The following is a 21,427-nucleotide window of genomic DNA, read 5'->3' on the forward strand; positions in this document are numbered from 1 at the left end:
TAATAAATAACACAGGTATTTAAACTGTAATATTCCCCCAGCAGATCACTCCTGTCCAAATATGCTTCTGTTAGACCTAGATCTAGTTTTCCCTCCAAGTGTTTCAGTCTGTTCTCTCTAGTCAAAGCAAGTAACTAAACCCACTCACTTCGGTGAGCTATGTCAGATACATACTCTGCATAAAGTTTTAGAACTGTTTTTCTACATTTATTAGAAGAAAATTTCTCGCAATGGAGAGCAGAACAAGACAGGCATGAGATTCTAGATGCTGTGTGTCATAGGCTGCCCAGGCACCAGCACATCATTCTGCAAGATGATGGGAAGACAGAGGACCCTCATCCTCTTTTCTCTTGCTGATGCTGGTTTTGTAAGTTTTCCCTTTCCTCACTAACACCTGTTTCTAACCCGTGCCAAGTAACATTTGGAATTCATCCTGAACCCCAGCGTATGACAGATGGTGACGCAAGACTGGCCCTTCTTGCACAACAGAGACAACTCTGAAGGGTCCTACACTCACAGATGACTTCTGATAATGCTAAAGGAAATGGCTTTCCTCTCATTTAACCCTCAGCATAACCATTCTGAGACTTCAAATCAGATATGGGTATTACCAAGTTGAGTGGATGAACAGGTGAGCAGATAAACAATCTGTGCTATATTCAAACAAGGGAAAACTACTCAGCAAAAAATAAAAAGATAGCACTGTTAGTACCTACACATACAATGTGGTGGGACCTCAAAAATACTATGCCAAGCAAAAGACACAAAAGAGTACATCTTGTATTATTCCATGTATAAGAAACTCTCAAAGAGGCAAAACTGATCTACAGTGATGGAAAGCAGATTAGTGATTGTCTAGGAACAGCAAAGGGGCACAAGGAAACTTTATGGGATGATGAAAAGGTTCATTTTTTTTTTTTTTTATTGAAGCATATAGTTAACATACAATGTTACATTAGTTTCAGGTATAAAACATAGTTTTTCTACTGAAAGGTTCTTTTTGGTATCATATCTTGATTGGGATGGTGGTTTCACAAGTTATATATTTATCGAAATGCACTTGAGGTATAACTATACACTTAAAATAGGTGCAAATATGGTATTCTTGTTAAAAATATGTAACTTCCAGCTAATGATGAGAAAACACCAGGCAAAGCCAAATTGATGGGCAATCTACGAAATCACTGACTGGGACTCTTCAAAAGTGTTAAGGCCATGAGGTACAAGGATAGACTTGAGGCTCTGTCACAGACTAGAGGAGACTGAAGAGGCAGGACAACTGAATGCAAAGTGGAATCCTGAAACAGAGAAAGGACGCAAGGAGAGACTGGTAAAACCCAAATAAAGTCTGTAGTTTAGATAGCAGTATTGTACCAATGCTAATTTCTTAATTTTGTTCACTGTGCCACGATTATGTAAGTTGTTGAACATTAGGGGAAGTCAAATGAAGGATATATGGAAACTGTGCTATTCTAGCAAGTTTTTTTTGGTCTCAAATGATCTAGAAATAAAAGTTTTTAAAATGGGTGCATTTTATTGTATGTAAATTTTAGCTTATTAGAGTTCACATAAAATTAAAACAAAAATACGTGGACGTTATTAAGAAATATCCCTATCCCCAGCCTGATTCTCCTTTTAAACTCATTAAATATAATGCTTAAGTCAGGAGTAAGACTAACTACAAGAAGACCCCAAATGCTTTACTTCTCAATATTTGAGTCAATAAATCTACCAGATAAAACACACAGCATTTCTTACCTAAAAGAATTACTAAATTTAGATTACTAATTAAATAAAAATATCAGAATTAGTTTCCTCAGAATCATTTATGTTCCCCCACATAAATACTAATAACAATAAAGTCATCGCATGTTCAAATCATGATGAGCCAATGGGATCCATAGAACTCTGAAGTTGACAGTAAAATTATTTGATTTCTATGACTCTCGCATCTAAGAGTTATACATTTGGACTCCAAAAACTGTATCAGCTCATTTATTATTACTTAAAGAACAGAAAGATGTGTAGAAAAACATTCAGAGAAAAATTAAAACTTTTATAGCATACCTCCTCTGTTGCCATTTTCTTCATCCTACAATATAAAAAAATATATCCATATATGAATACTTATTTATAAACTCTAGTGAAATCACAGCAAGGCTCAATTCAATTCAAACCACCCTCCCCAAAGTGTGCCAATAATAATCTCATTAAACGCCCTTTCCCAGAAGAAGGGAGCTTTCCTACACAAGATAGGAGGGGAGGCTGAGAGGAAGACAAGGAGACAGGAACTATTTTGTGGGTTTTTTTCAAGTTATTTTAATTATTTCTCTTACCTTATATGAAAATTGAATTGCAGACTCTGGGGGATAAACAATAAAATGCCTTAATGTAAAACCAAAGCCTTGAGATGTTCTTTTCAACATAACTGTTTTGGGACCTGGCCAGGAGAATGTTTCATCTTCGGACGGTGATACAGTTTCACTTTGTTCTTTTCCATCTTTACTTTTTGATACCTAAAATAAAAAGATATTTAAAAGTTAACTCGATAATTCAATACACTTCGTCACTTAGAAAAAAATGACATGTAAAAATATAATAACCTGAGCGCAGATACAAACCGAAGGGAGAAAAAAGAATCAGATTCTTTGTATTATAACAAATCATGGAGATCATCAAAAACTAAATTTTTTTTCTAGAAAGGGATGCTATGAAAGTTAATCAGAAGCAAGGAAGAGCTCTTGGAAATTAGAAATATAATGGCTAAAATTTAAAACGCATTAGAAGGAATGAAGCTAACACCACAAAACAGAAACTATGAAAGAAGAGACATGTAACTCTTACTAAGTAAGAACACTAAGACTGTTATCAGAGTCCAACAGAAACAAAAGATAATTAGAAACTAATAGACAAGGCCTTCAAGTTCTGAGCACAAATTCAGTATCCATGTAGATAATCCTTCCACTCTCCTGGCCACCCAGTATTTTGATCTCCTCTCCTCCACTCTTGGTTTTCATCTGATCATAACTGAAAGCCCTCTGCAGTTTCAAATCAAAGATCCCACTCTTCATTCCCTCTCATTCCTCAGCTCTTCTAAATCTGCAATCTGGGGCTGCCCCTCCCACCTCCTCCTTGTCCCTCACCACCCCATGTTCTCACTTCCCTCGTAAGCTAGCTTCAATTCACTCCTTTGCCTTTCTCGTACTTCCACAAAGTCGCCTGACAAAACCTAACGCTGGATAAATAATTAACATTGCCTACTCTGGACCTGTACCTAGGCACCCGAACATGAGTGGAGTTTAAAAAAAAAAAAAACGAAGCTGTTTTCACTCTAAGTTCATAACCGCTAACCTCAAGGGAGCCTTTTAGTGTTGTCTGTCAATAATAATACAGTTCTCTCCAGCCCATTCATGCTAGATTACTATTTCATCCCTTTTCCTCCATCCTCACTCTTAGCTAATGACCCTGCTTTCTATTACACTGAAAAAACATGAGGCATGAGATGAGAATTTAATCACTTGCCACATCTACCCAACTACCACCTGCACCAGGGTCCATGTTCTCTTTACCTTCCTTCCCGTGACAATCCTGCTCCAATGGCCCTTTCTTCTAGGGCCCCTCCCTGTGTACTAGATTCCTTTTTTTTTTTTTTAAATTTTATTATGTTATGTTAGTCACCATACAATACATCATTAGTTTTTGAGTTGTATGCCAATATACAAAAATCAACTGTATTTCTACATACTAACAATAAGCAAATGGTACCTGAAAAAATTTTAAAATATGGTTCAAAATATGAAAAATAAGGACAAATCTGACAAAAGATTTGCAAGGCCTATTAACTGAAACATGTGCTTAATTTAACTTTATTTTTGATGTAGTGATCCACGATCCATTGTTTTCTTATAACACCCAGTGCTCCATGCAATACGTGCCCTCCTTAATACCCATCACCAGGCTAACCCATCCCCCCACCCCCCTCCCCTCTAAAACCCTGTTTGTTTCTCAGAGTCCATAGTCTCTCATGGTTCATCTCTCCCTCCGATTTCCCTCCCTTCATTTTTCCCTTCCTTCTCCTAATGTCCTTCATGCTATTCCTTATGTTCCACAAATAAGTGAAACCATATGATAATTGACTTTTCTCTGCTTGACTTATTTCACTTAGAATAATCTCCTCCAGTCCCATCCGTGTTGATGTAAAAGTTGGGTATTCATCCTTTCTGATGGCTGAGTAATATTCCATTGTATATATGGACCACATTTTCTTTATCCATTCATCTGTTGAAGGGCATCTCGACTCTTTCCATAGTTTGGCTATTGCAGACACTGCTGCTATGAACATTGGGGTGCATATGGCCCTTCTTTTCACTACATCTGTGTCTTTGGGGTAAATACTCAGGAGTGCAATTGCTGGGTCATTGGGTAGCTCTATTTTTAATTTTTTGAGGAACCTCCACACTGTTTTCCAAAGTGGCTGTACCAACTTGCATTCCCACCAACAGTGTAAGAGGGTTCCCCTTTCTCCGTAGTCAAAGATGTGGTTCCTACAATTCTCCCTTCTCTTTCACATCATCTATTTTCTCTACTATAGTCCTATCAGCACACACACATTTTATAAGTTCTTTAATTTTAAAACAACAACAACAGAATCGTGGAACCACATAGCCCTCTCCAGCTACCACCTTGTCTGTCTACTGATCCTTTAGAGCAAAATTCCTTGAAAGTTGACTATGGTTGCTCTCTCCAATTCTTTTCCTCCCATTTTCTCTTGAATCCCCTTGAATCAGGCTTTTGTCTCCACAATTCCCTGATACAGCCCTGGTCAAGGTCACCAATGGCTTCCACACTGCTAAACTGAGCAATCAATTTTTAGTTCTTGTCTTGTGTGACATATCAATTGGCTCAAGGATAGCTCTGTCCTTTTTGAAAATTTTTCTCCACTTGAGTATCCACACTGATTTTATTCCTAACTCATGGTCTATTTCTTCTGTCTTCCTCGTTACTACTTCACCTGCTAAATTTCTGAACTTAGGAATACCCAGGGCTTAGTCCATGGACTTTTCGAGCTCTACTCTGTCTTTTGGTGATTTCATCCAGTCTCATGCTTTAAACTCCATCTATATACAGGTGACCCCCAATTTCCAACCTAATAGGTATCTCAAACTTATGTCTGCATTGCTACTAAGATTTCGTATTAAATTACAACTCCAAGTTCATCTCAGCAGTTTTGAAATGTCACCTTTATCAAACAGCAAATACTTGAATGTGCTTAATTTAACTTTATTTTTTATTATGTTTCACTAGTGAATCTATCTATTCCTTCACAATGATTTGCTTCACATGAAGGTGTTAAAACTTAAAAATGCTCCCAAAAGCAATTTTTGCATGAAAAAAGATTTATGGTACTACGAGAAAAATAAATTCAAGAGACTTCTAAATCCTGAATATTTTCATCACATAATCAACATATGGACTGTTACTAGTTATCTATTAATTTCATTTTCTTTTCTTTCTGGAAAGATAGCTAGATAGTAACATTCTCCAGCCAAACTTGCAGTGAGGGCAGTGGTGACCAAGTTCTACTCAATGGAATGTAAAGGAAAGTAGTATGCCAATATACAAAAATCAACTGTATTTCTACATACTAACAATAAGCAAATGGTACCTGAAAAAATTTTAAAATATGGTTCAAAATATGAAAAATAAGGACAAATCTGACAAAAGATTTGCAAGGCCTATTAACTGAAACTCCAAAACACTGCTGAGAGATTAAAAGAATATCTAAATAAATGGAAAGCTATACCATGTTCATGATTCAGAAGATTCAGTATTTCTATAATGTCAACTCTCCCCAAATTGATCTAGAAATTCAGTGAAATCCCAGTCAAAATCCCAGGAGATTTTTGTTTAGAAGTTAGCAAGCTGTTTCTAAAATTCACTTTAAAATGAAAAGAATCCAAATAGCCAAAACAAATTTGAAAAAGAACAAAATTGGTGTACTTACAGTACAAGACTTCAAGACTTATACAGCTACCATAATCAAGACTGAAGCCATCTATGAAGCCTGTGCATTTGAAGCTAATTTATCATAAATGAATTTTAGTTTATCCTTCCTTCTAGGAGTTAGGGATTTTGCTAGAAAGAGGAAGTAACAGCAAACATCAACATGGGAAAGTCAAGCTGAGTCTCAAAGTGATCATATGATTAGGTAAAATCTTCAGGATAAAGGTTATTATTTGGGGCTGAATTACCCAAATAGTTAAGATTTAAGTGGTGACTGGATCCTCCTTTTGTGAATCAAATGAGAGAATCATTTTACACACGCACACAAGCCGTCCCCCAATTTATTCAGTAAATAAATATTGAGCTCCTACTACGTATCCAACACTGTTCCACCCAGTGAGGATATGAGAGTAAATAAAATATATATAATTTGTTTTCTAAATTAAGCTTCTTATTTTGACATAATTATAGATTCACGTGTGTTTGTAAGAAATAACACAGAGGGATCTCCTTAATCTTACGCAATTTCCCTCAAGAGTCACATCCTGGAAAACTATAGTATGTATCACAACAGGATAATGACATGGATACCATCCATTCGTCTTATCCAGAGCAGTTTTACTCGTATCCTGTTTATGTTTAGTTCTACGTTGTAGTTTTATCGCTTGTATAGGTTTGTATATTCACCGCCGGGTCAAGAGAGAGAAAAGCTCCATCACCATAGAATCTCTCCCGTGACCCTTTCATAATAAGCAAATCCCCCCTCACCCTTCACCCCTCACCCAGTCCCTGACCCTATGCAACCACTACTCCGTTCCATATTTCTATCATTTTGTCATTTCAGGGTTATATACATGGAATAACACAGTCAGTAAGCTTCTGGGACTGCTCTCTTCACGCAGCAGAATTCTCTGGAGACTCAGCCAAGCTGCCACACGTGTCAACAGCTCATCCCTTTCGCTGCCGAGTAGTCCTCCGTGGTATGGATGTCCACAGTTTGTTTAAAGGACAGCTCCATTACTTCTAGTTTGGGGCTACTATGAATAAACAGGTTATGAACATTCATATACAGGCTTTGTGTGAACATAATTTCCATTTCTCCGGGATAAATGTCCAAGAGCACAACTGCCGGGTCACCGGTAACTGCAATGGTTAGCTTTGTAAGAAACTGCCAAACTGTTATCCAGAGTGAATATACGATCTTATATTCCCAGGATGTATGAGTGATCTAGTTTCTTTGCTTCCTCGACAGCATTTGGTACGTCATTATTTTTTATTTTAGCCACTGCTACAGGCGTGCAGTGATAGGTAGTGTGATTATAATTTGCATTTCCCTAATGGCTAATTAATCAACATCTTTTCATGTGTTGCCATCTCATTATATAACTGTAAAGCACAAAAGACTCTTCGAGACTTAAGATCAATAAACCCTTTCATGTTACACATGGGGAAACTGAGGCCCAGATTAGTTAAATGATTTATCTGAGATTACTGCTGGTTAATATTGGGGCAAGAATTAAAATCATGATTTCCTGAATCTGAAGCTAGAATATCTCCTCTATGTCATATTATTTTTCATCTCTTTTATTCTGTAGCCTGCACAGATTCTTTTCCCCAATAGCTCTCTGATCTAATTTATTATATTTTTAAATTTCATTTTCCTGCAGGACTCCGACTTTAGCACTTTAAAAATTGTACATGTATTAATTTTATATTGAGTGCATTATTATGTCTTGGCCCCACAGCTCCCAAATATATTCAAGTTTTCTTTTCTTTTCCTTTGAATATAGAGATAACCCTCTTGTATTATGATTTCATGCTTCAAGTTCTGAACTAAGCCTGCTATGTCTTGTTCTACTGAGTTCTTCACTAAAATGGCGAGGACGAGACGAAGAAGAATAAGCAATTTCTTTTTTGATGCCTACAAACTTTAAAGATTTTTTGAATGCAACACAGTTCTGTTGTTTCTATTATTCCATCTTCCCAGAACATGACACTGAATCCTCTCCAGCCTCCTATCTTTTCCCTACAGGACAGAAGGGAGGTTATACTTCTTTCCACATAGAGAAGATGAAAAGAAATACACATATGTGCCTTCTCTACTCTTTCTTCTACTTACCCACAGAGCCATTTGATCTGTTGCATTTTATAAGAAGGGAAAAAACGGGCACACAGTGAAGGACACAGCAGTTATAGATCCTTCCACTAAGAAGACCCCTAATCCATGCCCCTCTCCACATGTCTCACCTCCCCACCGTGAGCACCAATCCAGCATCAGATGCAAGAAGTAAAAAAGCGACTAGAACAATAGCAGTTAAATTCCTGTGGATTAGGAACTGTCATTTGATCCCCTTAAAAGACTTCATAACAAGGTCACTTGATTGAATAAATAATAACTCAAGGTTAAAAGAAGCCAAAATAAAGGCCAAAAACTAACTCCATAAAACCCAGATATAACAATTAGACAAAGCAACCTAAAGGAGTGAAAGAAGGTACAAGGGGGAAACAATCATATAACAATAAAGGAAATTAAAACCTCACACAAGAGAATGCAAACTGGCACGAGGGAACTTTTTAGGATAACGTAAATGTTCTAAAAGTAGACTGTGATCAAAGTTTCACAGTTGTATAAATTCAGTACAATTGAAATGTACACTTACAGTAGTAGGTAAATTTTATAGTATGTAAATTACACTTCAATAAAGATATTTTTAAAAAGCTCAGGTAAAAAGTACAAAGTCTAAATGTTATCCTGGGCTGTCATGAAAGTAAACATGAGAGTTTTGAAAGAATGCCTGTACACACAATAAATACATAACCCCTCAGCTATCTGTTGTAACTACTTGTACTTTAAGTAGAATAGAGATAGCTTCCTAGTATATTCCAGGAATCATTCATGATAAAGCATACAAAAGCATTCATGTTGTGTTCACCTTAGAAGATTCTAATATTGACTCTACCATATACCTAAGATTATGAGCCCTACTCCTACTTCTTTGAAAATGTTTTATTTCATCTTACCACCAAAAATGTTACTAGTACCAGTTGTTTAAAGTAAGATTTTCTTCCTTATTTTAGGGCCAGACTTTTTAAAACTGAAGTAAAGCCTTTTTAAGATGTCACTTGCTGAGAAAACACAAGATTTGAATGTCTGCGTCCTTAGATTTTTTTTTTCCTTTTACATATTTGAAGCATTCTCACAGTTATGGCTGTCATCTGGCTTGATGTTTTTTCTTTCATCACTTAGGGAGATGGCATGTGTGTGTGGGGAGGGGGGGAAGGACTCTGGAGCCAGTCTACCTGGGTCCTTGATTCTCTAGCTGTGGACCTTGGGCAAGTTCCCTAACATATCCATGCCTCCGTGCCTCATCTTCACTATGAGGATGATAATAATAGTGCCTATTTCACATGATTCTTTTTTTTTTTTTTTTTTTTTTTTTTTTTTTAAAGATTTTATTTATTTTTTTTTGAGAGAGAGAGACATAGCGAGAGCAGGAACACAAAGAGGGGGAGTGGGAGAGGGAGAAGCAGGCTTCCCGCTGAGCAGGGAGCCCGATGCGGGACTCGATCCTAGGATCCCGGGATCATGACCTGAGCCGAAGGCAGACGCTTAACGACTGAGCCACCCAGGCGTCCCTATTTCACATGATTCTTAAGATTAAATGAGTTAAAGTTTATAAAGTGTTTAAAACAGTACGTCACACATACTAAGCACGAGATAACTGTTTTTAAAAAAAACCCACAGAGGTGACCAATAAGTAATGGCTTATTTCAAAAATGTACATGAAAACACTTTTCAGATACTCAGGAGAACAGTATATAAAACAGTTTTGTCTGAAGGGAAAAACAAAATCTTGAATATCCACTAAATTTCCTACTAGATTTTTACATACATCACAGCAAGTCTGATGGAGAAATGGGTTCACAGTGGTTGAGTAAACGGTCAAAAACAAACAGCTAGTAAGTGACCAGCTAGCCTACTCTTTCTGCTCTATGTCATGAGCAGAAAGGAAACCACAATGATCATTTAGATATTGCTTATTTTTATTTATTTATTTATTTATTTATTTATTTATTTATTTATTGAGAAAGCGTGCAAGTGGGAGAGGAAGGGGCAGAGGGAGAGAGAGAATCCCAAGCTGGCTCCATGCCCAGCACAGAGCCCAACTCGGGGCTCAATCTCATGACCCTGAGATCATGACCTGAGCCCAGCCCAAGAGTAGGATGCTTAACTGGGTGAGCCACTCAAGCACCCCTAGATATTGCTTATTTTTAAAGTATTTCCTCTATAGTCTCAATACCAGAGTTAATCTTATACCGAATTATTCCTCACATATTGGGCTTCCTTGACATGCAAAGTTTTTCAACATATGTGGAAATACGATGTTTTTAGGGGTTTGTTTATTTAAATTCCAATTGAGCTAAAAGACTGGAATGTTTTTTTTTATATGCTAAGTATGCTTGCCAACCCTTTACTTGCAGCTTCTGTTTATAGAGTTCTCCTAAAGTTGTTTTGTTTTGTTTTGTTTTTTTGCCAATCCAGGATAACTGGAACTACTCTGATGTTGAATATTAGATGTATCTAGATGTGATTTTCTAACAATTAATTCTATTTTTCAGTAGATATTTTATTATTTCAGAGATAAAAGATGATGGCCAAAGAAACTGAAAAATCTAGATGACTTTGGTCTAAAATATTTCAAATTAAACACTTGGACTTAGTTTTTAAAATATAACTCTTAATTTTTAAGTTTATTATTTACTTGGACATTCCTATAGTATCTTCTATCTAGGCTGACTGTTGATATGGGTCCTCTCTGCTGTTGTGCCTAAATGGTTTCATTTATGATTATTTTGAGTCAGCTAGTATTTTTTTTATGTGATTTCCTTTCCTATTCAGAGTTCTGGTTTTTAATGTAATTTTTTACCTAGATGCACTTTTCTCACTTCTGTTTCTTTCTCTCTGATTTTCAGATCCCAACATTTCAATGATACAAATTCTTAATTCCTCAATTTTACAACTTCGCTCTCATAAAAGATAGCTATTTTAAAATCTGAAATAAATTTAAAAAGTGGAAAGAATGTTGTGAAATTTCTAGAAATTTTTAATAGCTTAAACTATTATGACTTTGAAAAGTTATTTCTAATTTACTTATAACACATATAACCTGGTAACAATAATATCAGTCTCATAAAATGACAAGATGGTAAAAATGAGAATATACTTCTCTTCATAACCAGTGACCCATTCAGACCCATTTCCTGGGTATATTCTCTGGGTTGTTTTATCAGTAGTGCTGATGGGTTTAGATAACACTTAATTTCCCCCCTTGGTTCTCCTTGTGACTAATAAAAAATGTCTTCATGATAACAGGGGAAAAGTCTGAGTTCCTGTGCTAAAACAGAGAAATCACTTTCAAAATAATACCTGGAATGAAAATTCTCATATGTCACCTAGCATTTGTAAAACTTTCCTTATAATTTGAAGGAATTCCTCCTTACTACTCTGATTCCAGAAGCAAGTATGACTGAATCTAACTGGCATGTTCTCTGCATCTATTTTTTTCTTCTTCAACAGTCTCTGACATTACTTTCTAATTCTGTTATTTAAAATATTCATCAAAGTAATTAAGGGAGGCTGGGGAATGTGACTAAACTATTGGCCAGAAAGAGGAGGAAAAGGGTTGATGAACAGCTACCCAATCTCTGATGTGGTTCACTGATTTTCACTGATGTATAAAATTCCATTGTGAATATAGCACATTTTATTTATCCATTATCCTATAAATGGAAATAGGGCTTTTCCCAGTTATTTTGCTGTAACAGTTAAAAAAAAAAAAAAGCCTCCCCATTGGAAGGACATCCTTTATACCATAGTTTCTTTAAAGTATTTACACAGGATTTACCTGCTTTCTTTTAGGCATTTACATAGGTTTACATACTATTTAGATGGTTTCTTTATGGTATTTACCTGGTATTTACCTTTATAACTTAATGCCAGAAGATGGCTTGTTATTAATATAGTAAATTTCAATGTGTAATTCAGAAATCTGATCTGGACAATGGTCATAAGCAGACTACCATAGCTTATTCCTATCCGCCTACTTCACCAAGAGGGACGTATGGTTTAGGAGACTATCTCCCTTTGAACACACTCAGACTTTGTTCAGTATTTCCCCCTCAAAGTTTCACTCGTACTCCCCTAGTGCTATCTTTGGAAATATTTAAAACTCATCTCTCATTTAAAAAAAAATATTTATGGCTTCACAGTTTGAGAGAAAAAGAAATCAAACGAAAAATGTTTTTATAAAGTGTTTTTGTATACACTGCACACATTGCAGGGTTGTTTCCTAAACAAATGAAAGCCTAAATTCCACTTTATAGAGTAGAAACAGTTCTACTTCAAGATACATCTTTGGAGCACCTGGGTGTCTCAGTAGGTTAAGCGTCTGACTTCGGCTCAGGTTGTGATCTCAGGGTCCTGGATCAAGCCCCGTGTCCCATTGGGCTCCATGCTCAGCGGGGAGTCTGCTTGTCTCTCTCCCTCTCCCTCTGCCCCTCCCCCTGCTTGCGGGTACATGTGCTCTCTCTCTCTCAAATAAATAAAATCTTTAAAAATACATCATTATACCAAAAATTCTTCAAATATTAACTACAGTTAAATATGAGAATAAATGATGCTAAAAGTTCAACTAACATCTAGTGAGCATTTACAGAGCCTCACCCACATGTCGTCAGTGTTGCCATATTTGTTAATACAACTCTGAGAGGCATAAATTTACGTTTTTTAAAAATGAAGCTCAGAGAAGTAAAGTGACTTTCCCACAGTCATAAAACATAAAACTCCAATTGTAGAGATCTTTTCTCTAAAAAACAGCTCTCTATCCAAAAATGTAAAATAACCCGATCTGATTCTTATACATTCTAGTGAAATTTTGAATTATTTACCTGGGACTAAGTTTTTCATATAAAGAATGTTTGCTAAACCTTAAAACACTCAGGACTTCTAAATAATATTTCATTTTTTAAAAAGTTCATCAGTCCATTTATTAATAGCAAATAAAACTAAGTACATATTAAACTAACTCAAGTATTTATTTAATCTATTAAAATTTTCTCCTTATGTTACATGGCATACTTAAATCCATACAGAAGAATGACCTGCTATATACTTCAAGCATTTTCTTTTCTTAAAAAAAATATTTATTTGAGAGCAAGAGAGAACAGGGGGAAGGGCAGAGGAAGAGACAGACTCTCAAGCAGACTCCCCACTAAGTGCAGAGCATGATGCGGGGCTTGATCTCGGGACCCTGAGATCATGATCTAATTGAAATCAAGAGTCAGAGGCTTAACCTACTGAGCCACCCAGGCACCCCCAAGCATTTTCTTTTTAATAAAGCCTTAGATAATTTAGATTTTACAGAAAGCAAAATTCCAAACTGAATACCCAGGAAAAATGATACTTCACAGAAATTTATCAGTTTGACTGTTGAACACTTCTGAGCATAGTATGAACAGATTTATACCAAATAATGACTGATAACTGGAATGCCAAAATTATTTATATATGCTTTACATAAACTTATTTATTTATTTATTTAGGCTAAGAGAGCACAGAATCATGTACTTCTCCTAAAATTTCTGCTTGCTTGGGGCGCCTGGGTGGCTCAGTCGTTAAGCGTCTGCCTTCGGCTCGGGTCGTGATCCCAGGGTCCTGGGATCGAGCCCCACATCGGGCTCCCTGCACCGCGGGGAGGCCTGCTTCTCCCTCTCCCACTCCCCTGCTTGTGTTCCCTCTCTCGCTGTCTCTCTCTGTCAAATAAATAAATAAAATCTTTAAAAAAAAAAAAAAAAAAATTTCTGCTTGCTTTTCCCTTTCCTGCATTTTAATAAATATGGAACTCCCTAAAGGCAGGAGAGAACCAAAGAATGGAAAGAAATAAATCATTTACTAAATGCACAGTTAAAAGAATACGGTAGTGGTCAATCACATTTAGCACACATCCAAACAATAAAACAAGAGCATTATATCACGCAAATATTCGCAGTTTAAAACAATTTATACAAGGACCAGCATTTTGCCCATACCATCAAAGCCTATCTGAGCTCTACTGAAAATTTATAATCCATTGCCTTTTAAACATATCTACCAAAATCAAGGAACATAGTTTTAGTTACATTCCTCATTTGCTGCTATTTTGCCAGAAAATATCTATTAATCATAAATATGCAAGGACAGAATTGATCATTTAGGGCAAGAAACAAACCTCTCTCTTTTCCAAATACAGTACTATACTGCTAGAATTGTCTTCTTAAACATGAAGTTAATCAGTTATTAATTCTCATTTCACGAGATTTTCAAATCATAAAGGAAAGATCCTGAATTTCCAAAACACCTTTCTGCTAAGGATTTCTGATGGGAATTACTTTACTAATCTAAAGTTTAGTTAAGACTCTTATTAACAATATTCTCTCCGCATAGAGAAGGACATGGAAAAAAAGATACTACACTAAAATTGATCAGAAAAAAAACTAAAAACAGGGGCGCCTGGGTGGCTCAGTGGATTAAGCGTCTGACTCTTGCTTTCAGCTCAGGTAACGCTCTCAGGGCCATGAGATCAAGCCCCATGTCCGGCTTCCCACTGGGCGTGGAGCCTGCTTAAGATTCTCTCTCCTTCTCCCTCTGCCCCTCCCACCTACAAAAACAAAACAAAACAAAACAACAACATGCTCCTACAGTGTTATAGTAGATGGAATCAAATGAAAACTCCCATACACTTCTACCTGGGAGCACAACCTTTCTGTAAACCTACTTGGCAATATTTATCAAGAGATTTAAATTTTATACCTTTTAACCTAATCACTAGCAAAATAATAAGAGACAACGGCAAAGATTCATATAATAAGATGTTCATTCACTCAAACTGCAAACTAAATGTCCAACAAGAGTGACAGAAAGGTACAGTGAAATAAAATCATGATGTAGCTACTGAAGTCATGATTATAAAAAACTGTTAATGGCATAGGAAGTGAACGGCATGCCCTAAAATACATTGAGGGAAAAAAATAAGATATAAAAAAGTCAGAGGATGATAAAAATTATTTTAAACACACACACACACACAATCTTTGGAATCTAGGGCCAGTTTCCTCTTGTTTCTACACAACTCCTAGATTTTCGATAATGAACATGCTTGTGAGTGCTAATGACTTCTCCCAGATCAGCCCTCAATGTTGTGTAGCATGTACCTTGCTGACAGGTTGTATTCTGAAAATTCCATCTGTGCCAAATGGTCCACTCCCTTGTCAGTGCCTAGGTACCTTGCAGCAGAACTCCCCAAGCAGTGTTCTCCAGTAATCTGAAGCAGTTTCCCAGGCTCTTTATCCTACAGAGCGCCCTTACTGTAGAGCATAGCCTACCATGTTATAATTGTTTATACATTTGTCTTCTTAATCACTGAGCAGCTTCCTGAGGAGAGGGTCTATGTCTTATTCCAGTACCCAGCAAAACCTGACAGAAAGAATGAAATGAGTAGAGTTTACATAAAACAAGAACAATATAAAATAAAATGATTACTTTAAAATTTTGCTGTGGAATTGCTCCTGTTCACTTTTTTCCCCATATTTCTCAAGTAAGACAGTAAATGCACACAGCTTTATTTCATATCAAATAGACAAAGATAGAGAAATACACATAAACTCAAATATAGATGTCTATTTTTACACATATTTTCTTATAAAGAAGCTTTATTAACATGAGTTATTTTCAGAAGCTACTTATTTTTTGATATAAATAAAATCTTGTTTACTCTGAATCAGAGAACAGATTTTATTTTTAGGTTAAAAACAATTATATCCCTTCCCTTTGGGCAGACAGGAATCTCCAATTTAAGCTTAAATTTCAGTTTATTTTAACTACCAATGAATAATGCAGTCCCCTCTGAGCAGATACAAGTAATTCTGAGCATGTACACAGGCTAGAGAAGACATAGGTATAGAAGGTCAGACCCATATCATGTGATTCTACTATCTGAAGCCCTATAATGATCTAGAATGTCAGGGACTCACCTTGTTAAATGTACATACAAATAAATTTTCCAAATCTAAGTTAATTTAGGATTATCAATGATACTACACTGGCAACGAATGTTAGTAGGTGACTCAACTTCATTAGACTGAACTACGGAGACTATATAATTGCACAAAATTTGATGGGGCTCGAAGGAAACATAGAGATAATATAATCCAACTTGGTCACTCATCATATTTCATAAAATAGAACACTGAGTCTCAAAGGGGTTAGGTAACTTGCCAAAAGTTACACAATTACTGGTGACCCGAACTATTCATTAGGGTCCAAACTGAAGTAGAGTAGGTCAGGAAAAGAGTATCACATCAGACATGAAGCATTCATTTCCTCACTAGCTCTCAATGAATGTAGCCTATCATAGTCTGATATTTCCAGGAGCACAAGGGCATCCTGATACATAAGGTAAGATCTGCCCTCCAAGAACTTGTACCCCAGTGAATAGGAAGATGGTGTGAAGCATAAAGGAAGTAGCATAAAAAGTACTTAGAATTACTGAATCTTAGAAATAGGGTACTTTTTTTCTTTCCCTTACCTTTGGTTGAAAGGTAGCCTAAAATAGAGTATCAAATATATAGAGCTGCTCTGTTTGGGGGAGAGGGGCAGGGAGAGTTTGTACAGAAACCTGCTCCATTCTGCTAGTTCTACAGAAACTACAATAGTCTGTTAAGGAGCTTATAAATCAGAGATCTAGTTCAACCAATTTATTTCACAAATACAGAAACTGAGGCCCGGAGAGACTTGCCAATGGTCTCATAGCTAATTAGTGACATAGTTTGGACTAGAACCTATGTTTCCAGTCTCCTAATCCTGGAACTTTTCCACTACACTACACCATTAATAGACTGTTTTAGCAATTTGGGGATAACAGCTAATGGGTAACCTATCTTTCTTTTTCCTTTCATAATTTATGTCTATTAAACACATAATATATGTTATGTTCACTAAAGACAATTAGAAAATAAAGCTAAGCAAATGGAAAATAATTTCACTCATCTACCATTCCTCCTCTAGAGAAAACTGACATCCATATTTTGGTGTACATATTTCCTTCCAGACTTTTTCGTATGTAAATATATACAAATATACACTTTAGAAAAATGTTCTTCAAATCTACTTACTTTTATTTAATACGTTACGAATGTCTTTCCATATTAATATATTTATCTGCACACTGAAGGCTGCATAATATTCCATTACATGAATAAACCACATTTTATTTATTTATTATTTATTTATTTTATTTATTTATTAGGTTTGTATGCTGTTCATTAAACTTTCTTATTCCACTATTAGTATTAGCATTATTACTATTACAACCACTTTATAGACAATCCCTATGAAAAACCATGAGTAGTTTTTAGGATAAATTTCTAAGAATGGATTTGCTGGCTCAAACAGTTTGATTTAGTTTTATATAAAAAATTTCAAAGTGCTATCTATGCAACAGAGAACAAAGTCACAAACCCACTGACAACATCTGAGCTTGCAGTATCCATATTCCTGCGTACGATGGGTAGTCATTTTTTAATCTTTGCAAATATGCTATGATGAAAAATGTTTCTTATTTTAATTTTTTGTTTCTTTCATTAGTAGTAAGACTAAACATCTTTGCATATAACATCCTATTCTTAAAGACCTATAATATAAATAACAATGGAAAAAACATACAGAATCTCTAGCTTAAGACTGAATTACAAAAGAATATGTCGTCATTGGAGTTCAGAACACATTTCTCATACAAGATTATAAATGAGGGTTGACAGTAATAGCTTAAACCATCGTTGTAGAAATCAAAGCCAAATCCCTGGGAACTAGAAAGAGAGCTTAAAATACATAGGAACTCAAAAGCGACCATGTGGGGAAACAGACCCCAGATCTCAAAGAGTAGACAACAAGACGCTCAAGGAAGGAGGGCCAAACTATCTCAGGTTCAGAGCAATCTGAGCACTGGGATGTACCCTAACTTCAGGCAGAGACATCCAGCTTTGAGTTGCAAGGTCCAGCAAAGGAAACAAGATGACGTGATCTAACAGCATCCATAGTCCCCTGGGGAAGACAGGGCTTAGAGATGGAGCAAGTGGGCTGCCATCCAATTCCTAATGTAGTAATGTACATTCTGCATATGCCCATTCAAATGCGTCACTATTTCTTGGTCAAACTCAATTGTGTTTTATTTATTTCAAAAACACAGCTACATAAAAAATTCCAAATGCAAGAGGTCCTTGTTTTATAATTTGTTCACAAAAAGTTATGATTAAATATTAACAAGTATTTTATCCACATTTTAGAGGCACTGGTAGAGCTTCCTATTTAAAGGAACTCTGGGATAAAGTCTTTTGGAAGGCAATAAATTATTTTAATCACTCCATAATTTATGACCTATAAATATAACTGCCTTTCAACATATTTCTGGAAACTACATTATAAATTGGATCATTTTTAATAGATAATATTTTCACATAAAAAAGTCCTTTAATTAGCTAAAACACAGAAATGATTTAACTGTATATCAGAAAAGCAAAGATAAAACAATTTAAAGCCTCTAAAGCCATTTAAAAATACAAACTGTTACAATTTTTAAATAGGCATATACACCAGCTGCATATCATACAAGGAGGATCTTAAACTATTATAAAATACATACAATACTCATAAAAAATACAAATCCAACATACCATACATTTTACTAAAAATTTATGTTAGAAATAAGAAACATTAATCATTCAGATTGGCCTGAACAACCAAAAAGGAATTATATATTAAAAGAAGGCCTTTCTACTTCCTTTACACTCCTTTGCTTTGATTATAATGCAAGTATTTATAATTGCATTGATGCCACAGGGCATTTCTTTAAATACTACCTGGCTGGACCATCTCCCAAATCAATTTCCAGATTTTTGTTGATGATATTGATACTGTTGTTGTAGAATTAATTCAAATTTTGACTAAATAATTATAATTTCCACAGGAAGAAATAAGAGTCTATCTTCTTATAAACGAGTCCTATTTTTTGAAAACTGATTTTCCACTCACTCTCTGTCAGGATCTTATACTCAAATAGATAGTGTCAATGAGTAAAGTATTTAATAAGTGGTTCTTAAGGGGGCGCCTGGGAGGCTCCATCAGTTAAGCATCTGCCTTCAGCTTGGGTCGTGATCCCAGAGTCCTAGGATCAAGCCTCGCATCTGGCTCCCTGCTCGGTGGAGAGCCTGCTTCTCCCTCTGCCCCTCACCCTGCTTGTTGCTTGCTCTCTCTCTCTCTCTCTCAAATGAATAAATAAAATCTTAAAAAAAAAAAGTGATTCTTAAGGACTTCTGACAAATGAAGGCCTGAGATTGATACTAACTTGCTTTGGTTATTCAAATAGAAACTACTCAAAGAACTGAAAATTGGACGACATTAGTCCATTTTTATGGATTTTTTAACAGTACACTCAAAGATATTAGGTAACAAGTTCTCAGAGCTAGTGCATGATGGGCCAAAGATCTGAACAGATACTTCCAAAAGAGGGAATCCAAATGGTCAATAAGCTAAGAAAAGATGCTCAACCTCATTAGTCATCAGACAAATGCAAATTTAAACCATAAGATACTACTAACCATACACCAAAATACCTAAAAGAAATTTTTTTAACTGACAATCAATTATTGGCAAGGATGTAGACTAACAAGAATTTTCAGATACTGCTGATGGGAGTATAAATTGGTACAACCACTTAGAAAAACTGCTTATAGTATCTGTTAAAGTTTGGCCATAAAATGTGTATATCTTGTGTCCCAATAACTTCACTCCTAGATATAGATTCAACAGAAATCCACACATATAAAACTGTTCAAAAACATTTATAGCAGCATTATTGGTAAAGGCTAAAAGTTGGAAACAAGCCAAATGTCCATCAAATGAATGGATAAATAAATCATGGTATATTCATACAATGAACTACTATAAATAAAATTTTACAAATTTACAGCTAATGCAACAATATGGATGAACTTCAAAGATAATACTAAGTAGGGGTGCCTTGGTGACTCAGTTGGTTAAGCGTCTAACTCTTGATTTCGGCTCAGGTCATGATCTCGGGTCATGAGATCAAGCCCATGTGGGACTCCGTGTTGGGTGTGGAGCCTGCATAAGATTCTCTCTCCCTCTGCCCCTCCCCCCAACAGCCCCCCCCCACGCTTTCCCTCTCTCTCTCTAAAAAAATCAATCAATCAAGCAATAAAAAGATAATACTAAGTAAAAAAAGTCAAACACAAGAGTACATACAATGTGACAGCATTCATAAAATTCAAAACAGGCAAACCAATATATGTTGATTATCTTTAAAGGAGAGAAAAATGACCCCAAGGGACATAACAGAGGCTACTAGGAGCTGATAATATGCTATAGCTTGATCTGGTCAATGATCCACAGGTGTGATCACTCTGTAAAATTCATCAAGCTATGTATTTATGATTTATGCATGCTGTGTATTGCTATATTTCTTTTTAAAATGTTTACATGTTTGTGAAAACATAAATCTGATTGTGTTATTGTCATGCTAAAAACCCTACAATAGGCCTCCCATCACACTTGGAAAGGAAATCCAAAACTCTTACAGACCCTCCATGACCTTGGTCCTGGATAGGACTCTGACCTAATTCCCTACCTCCTCTCCCCCCTGCTCACCAGCTCCTGCCACACTAGCCTCAAACACACCAAACTCTTTCCCATCTTAGGGGCTTTATCTTTGCAATTCCCTCTACCCGAGTGCTGATATTTATATGGCTTGCTACTTAATTCCTTAAGGACTCTGCCTACACATCATCTATTCAGAGAAGTTACTCTGTTCAGAGGGGCTTTTCCTGACCACCTTATCTATCTCTCCATCACTCCATTCTCCTTTATTTTTCCTCATAGCACTTATCCCAATATGAAACACGTTTGCTTGCTTGCTTGATTGATCGACTGACTGATTTTCTGTTCCACGCCCCCACCATTAAAATGTTAGGTCCATAAGAACAGGAATTTTGTTTTGTTCACACCAGAATAGTAGCACAAAGCAGGTACGTATAAAAAAACTATATTGAATCAATAGAAAATAAGTATTTTCTTTTCCCATAAAGGAAATTTTATATTTGTAATTACTTATTTTTTATATTTGTATTACTTATTACTTATTTCGTTTGTTTACATCTGTCTCCCCTACTTGATTATAATCTCCGAGAACAGAGACGTACATGCTCAGCATTTTATAGCTAATATCTAGCACAGAAGCCAGGTAAAAACCAGGTACTCAATAAATATTTGTGGAAGCAATGGATGTACATCAATGCACCACTGAAACTTCATTGT

The 21,427-nt window shown here is 35.9% G+C and overlaps 1 protein-coding gene across 1 annotated transcript in view; it reads right to left on the reverse strand.

The window, feature by feature from the left end:
* Positions 1 to 21,427, reverse strand: part of ARHGAP21 (Rho GTPase activating protein 21) — a 132,734-nt gene that overhangs the window by 73,194 nt on the left and 38,113 nt on the right. The window contains 2 exon segments of the mRNA XM_032396698.1: positions 2,068 to 2,092; positions 2,337 to 2,516. Of these exon segments, the coding sequence (XP_032252589.1) occupies positions 2,068 to 2,092; positions 2,337 to 2,516 (205 nt within the window).

Source organism: Phoca vitulina, unplaced genomic scaffold (genome assembly GCF_004348235.1).
Source record: "Phoca vitulina isolate PV1807 unplaced genomic scaffold, GSC_HSeal_1.0 scaffold93, whole genome shotgun sequence".
Lineage (NCBI taxonomy): Eukaryota > Metazoa > Chordata > Mammalia > Carnivora > Phocidae > Phoca > Phoca vitulina.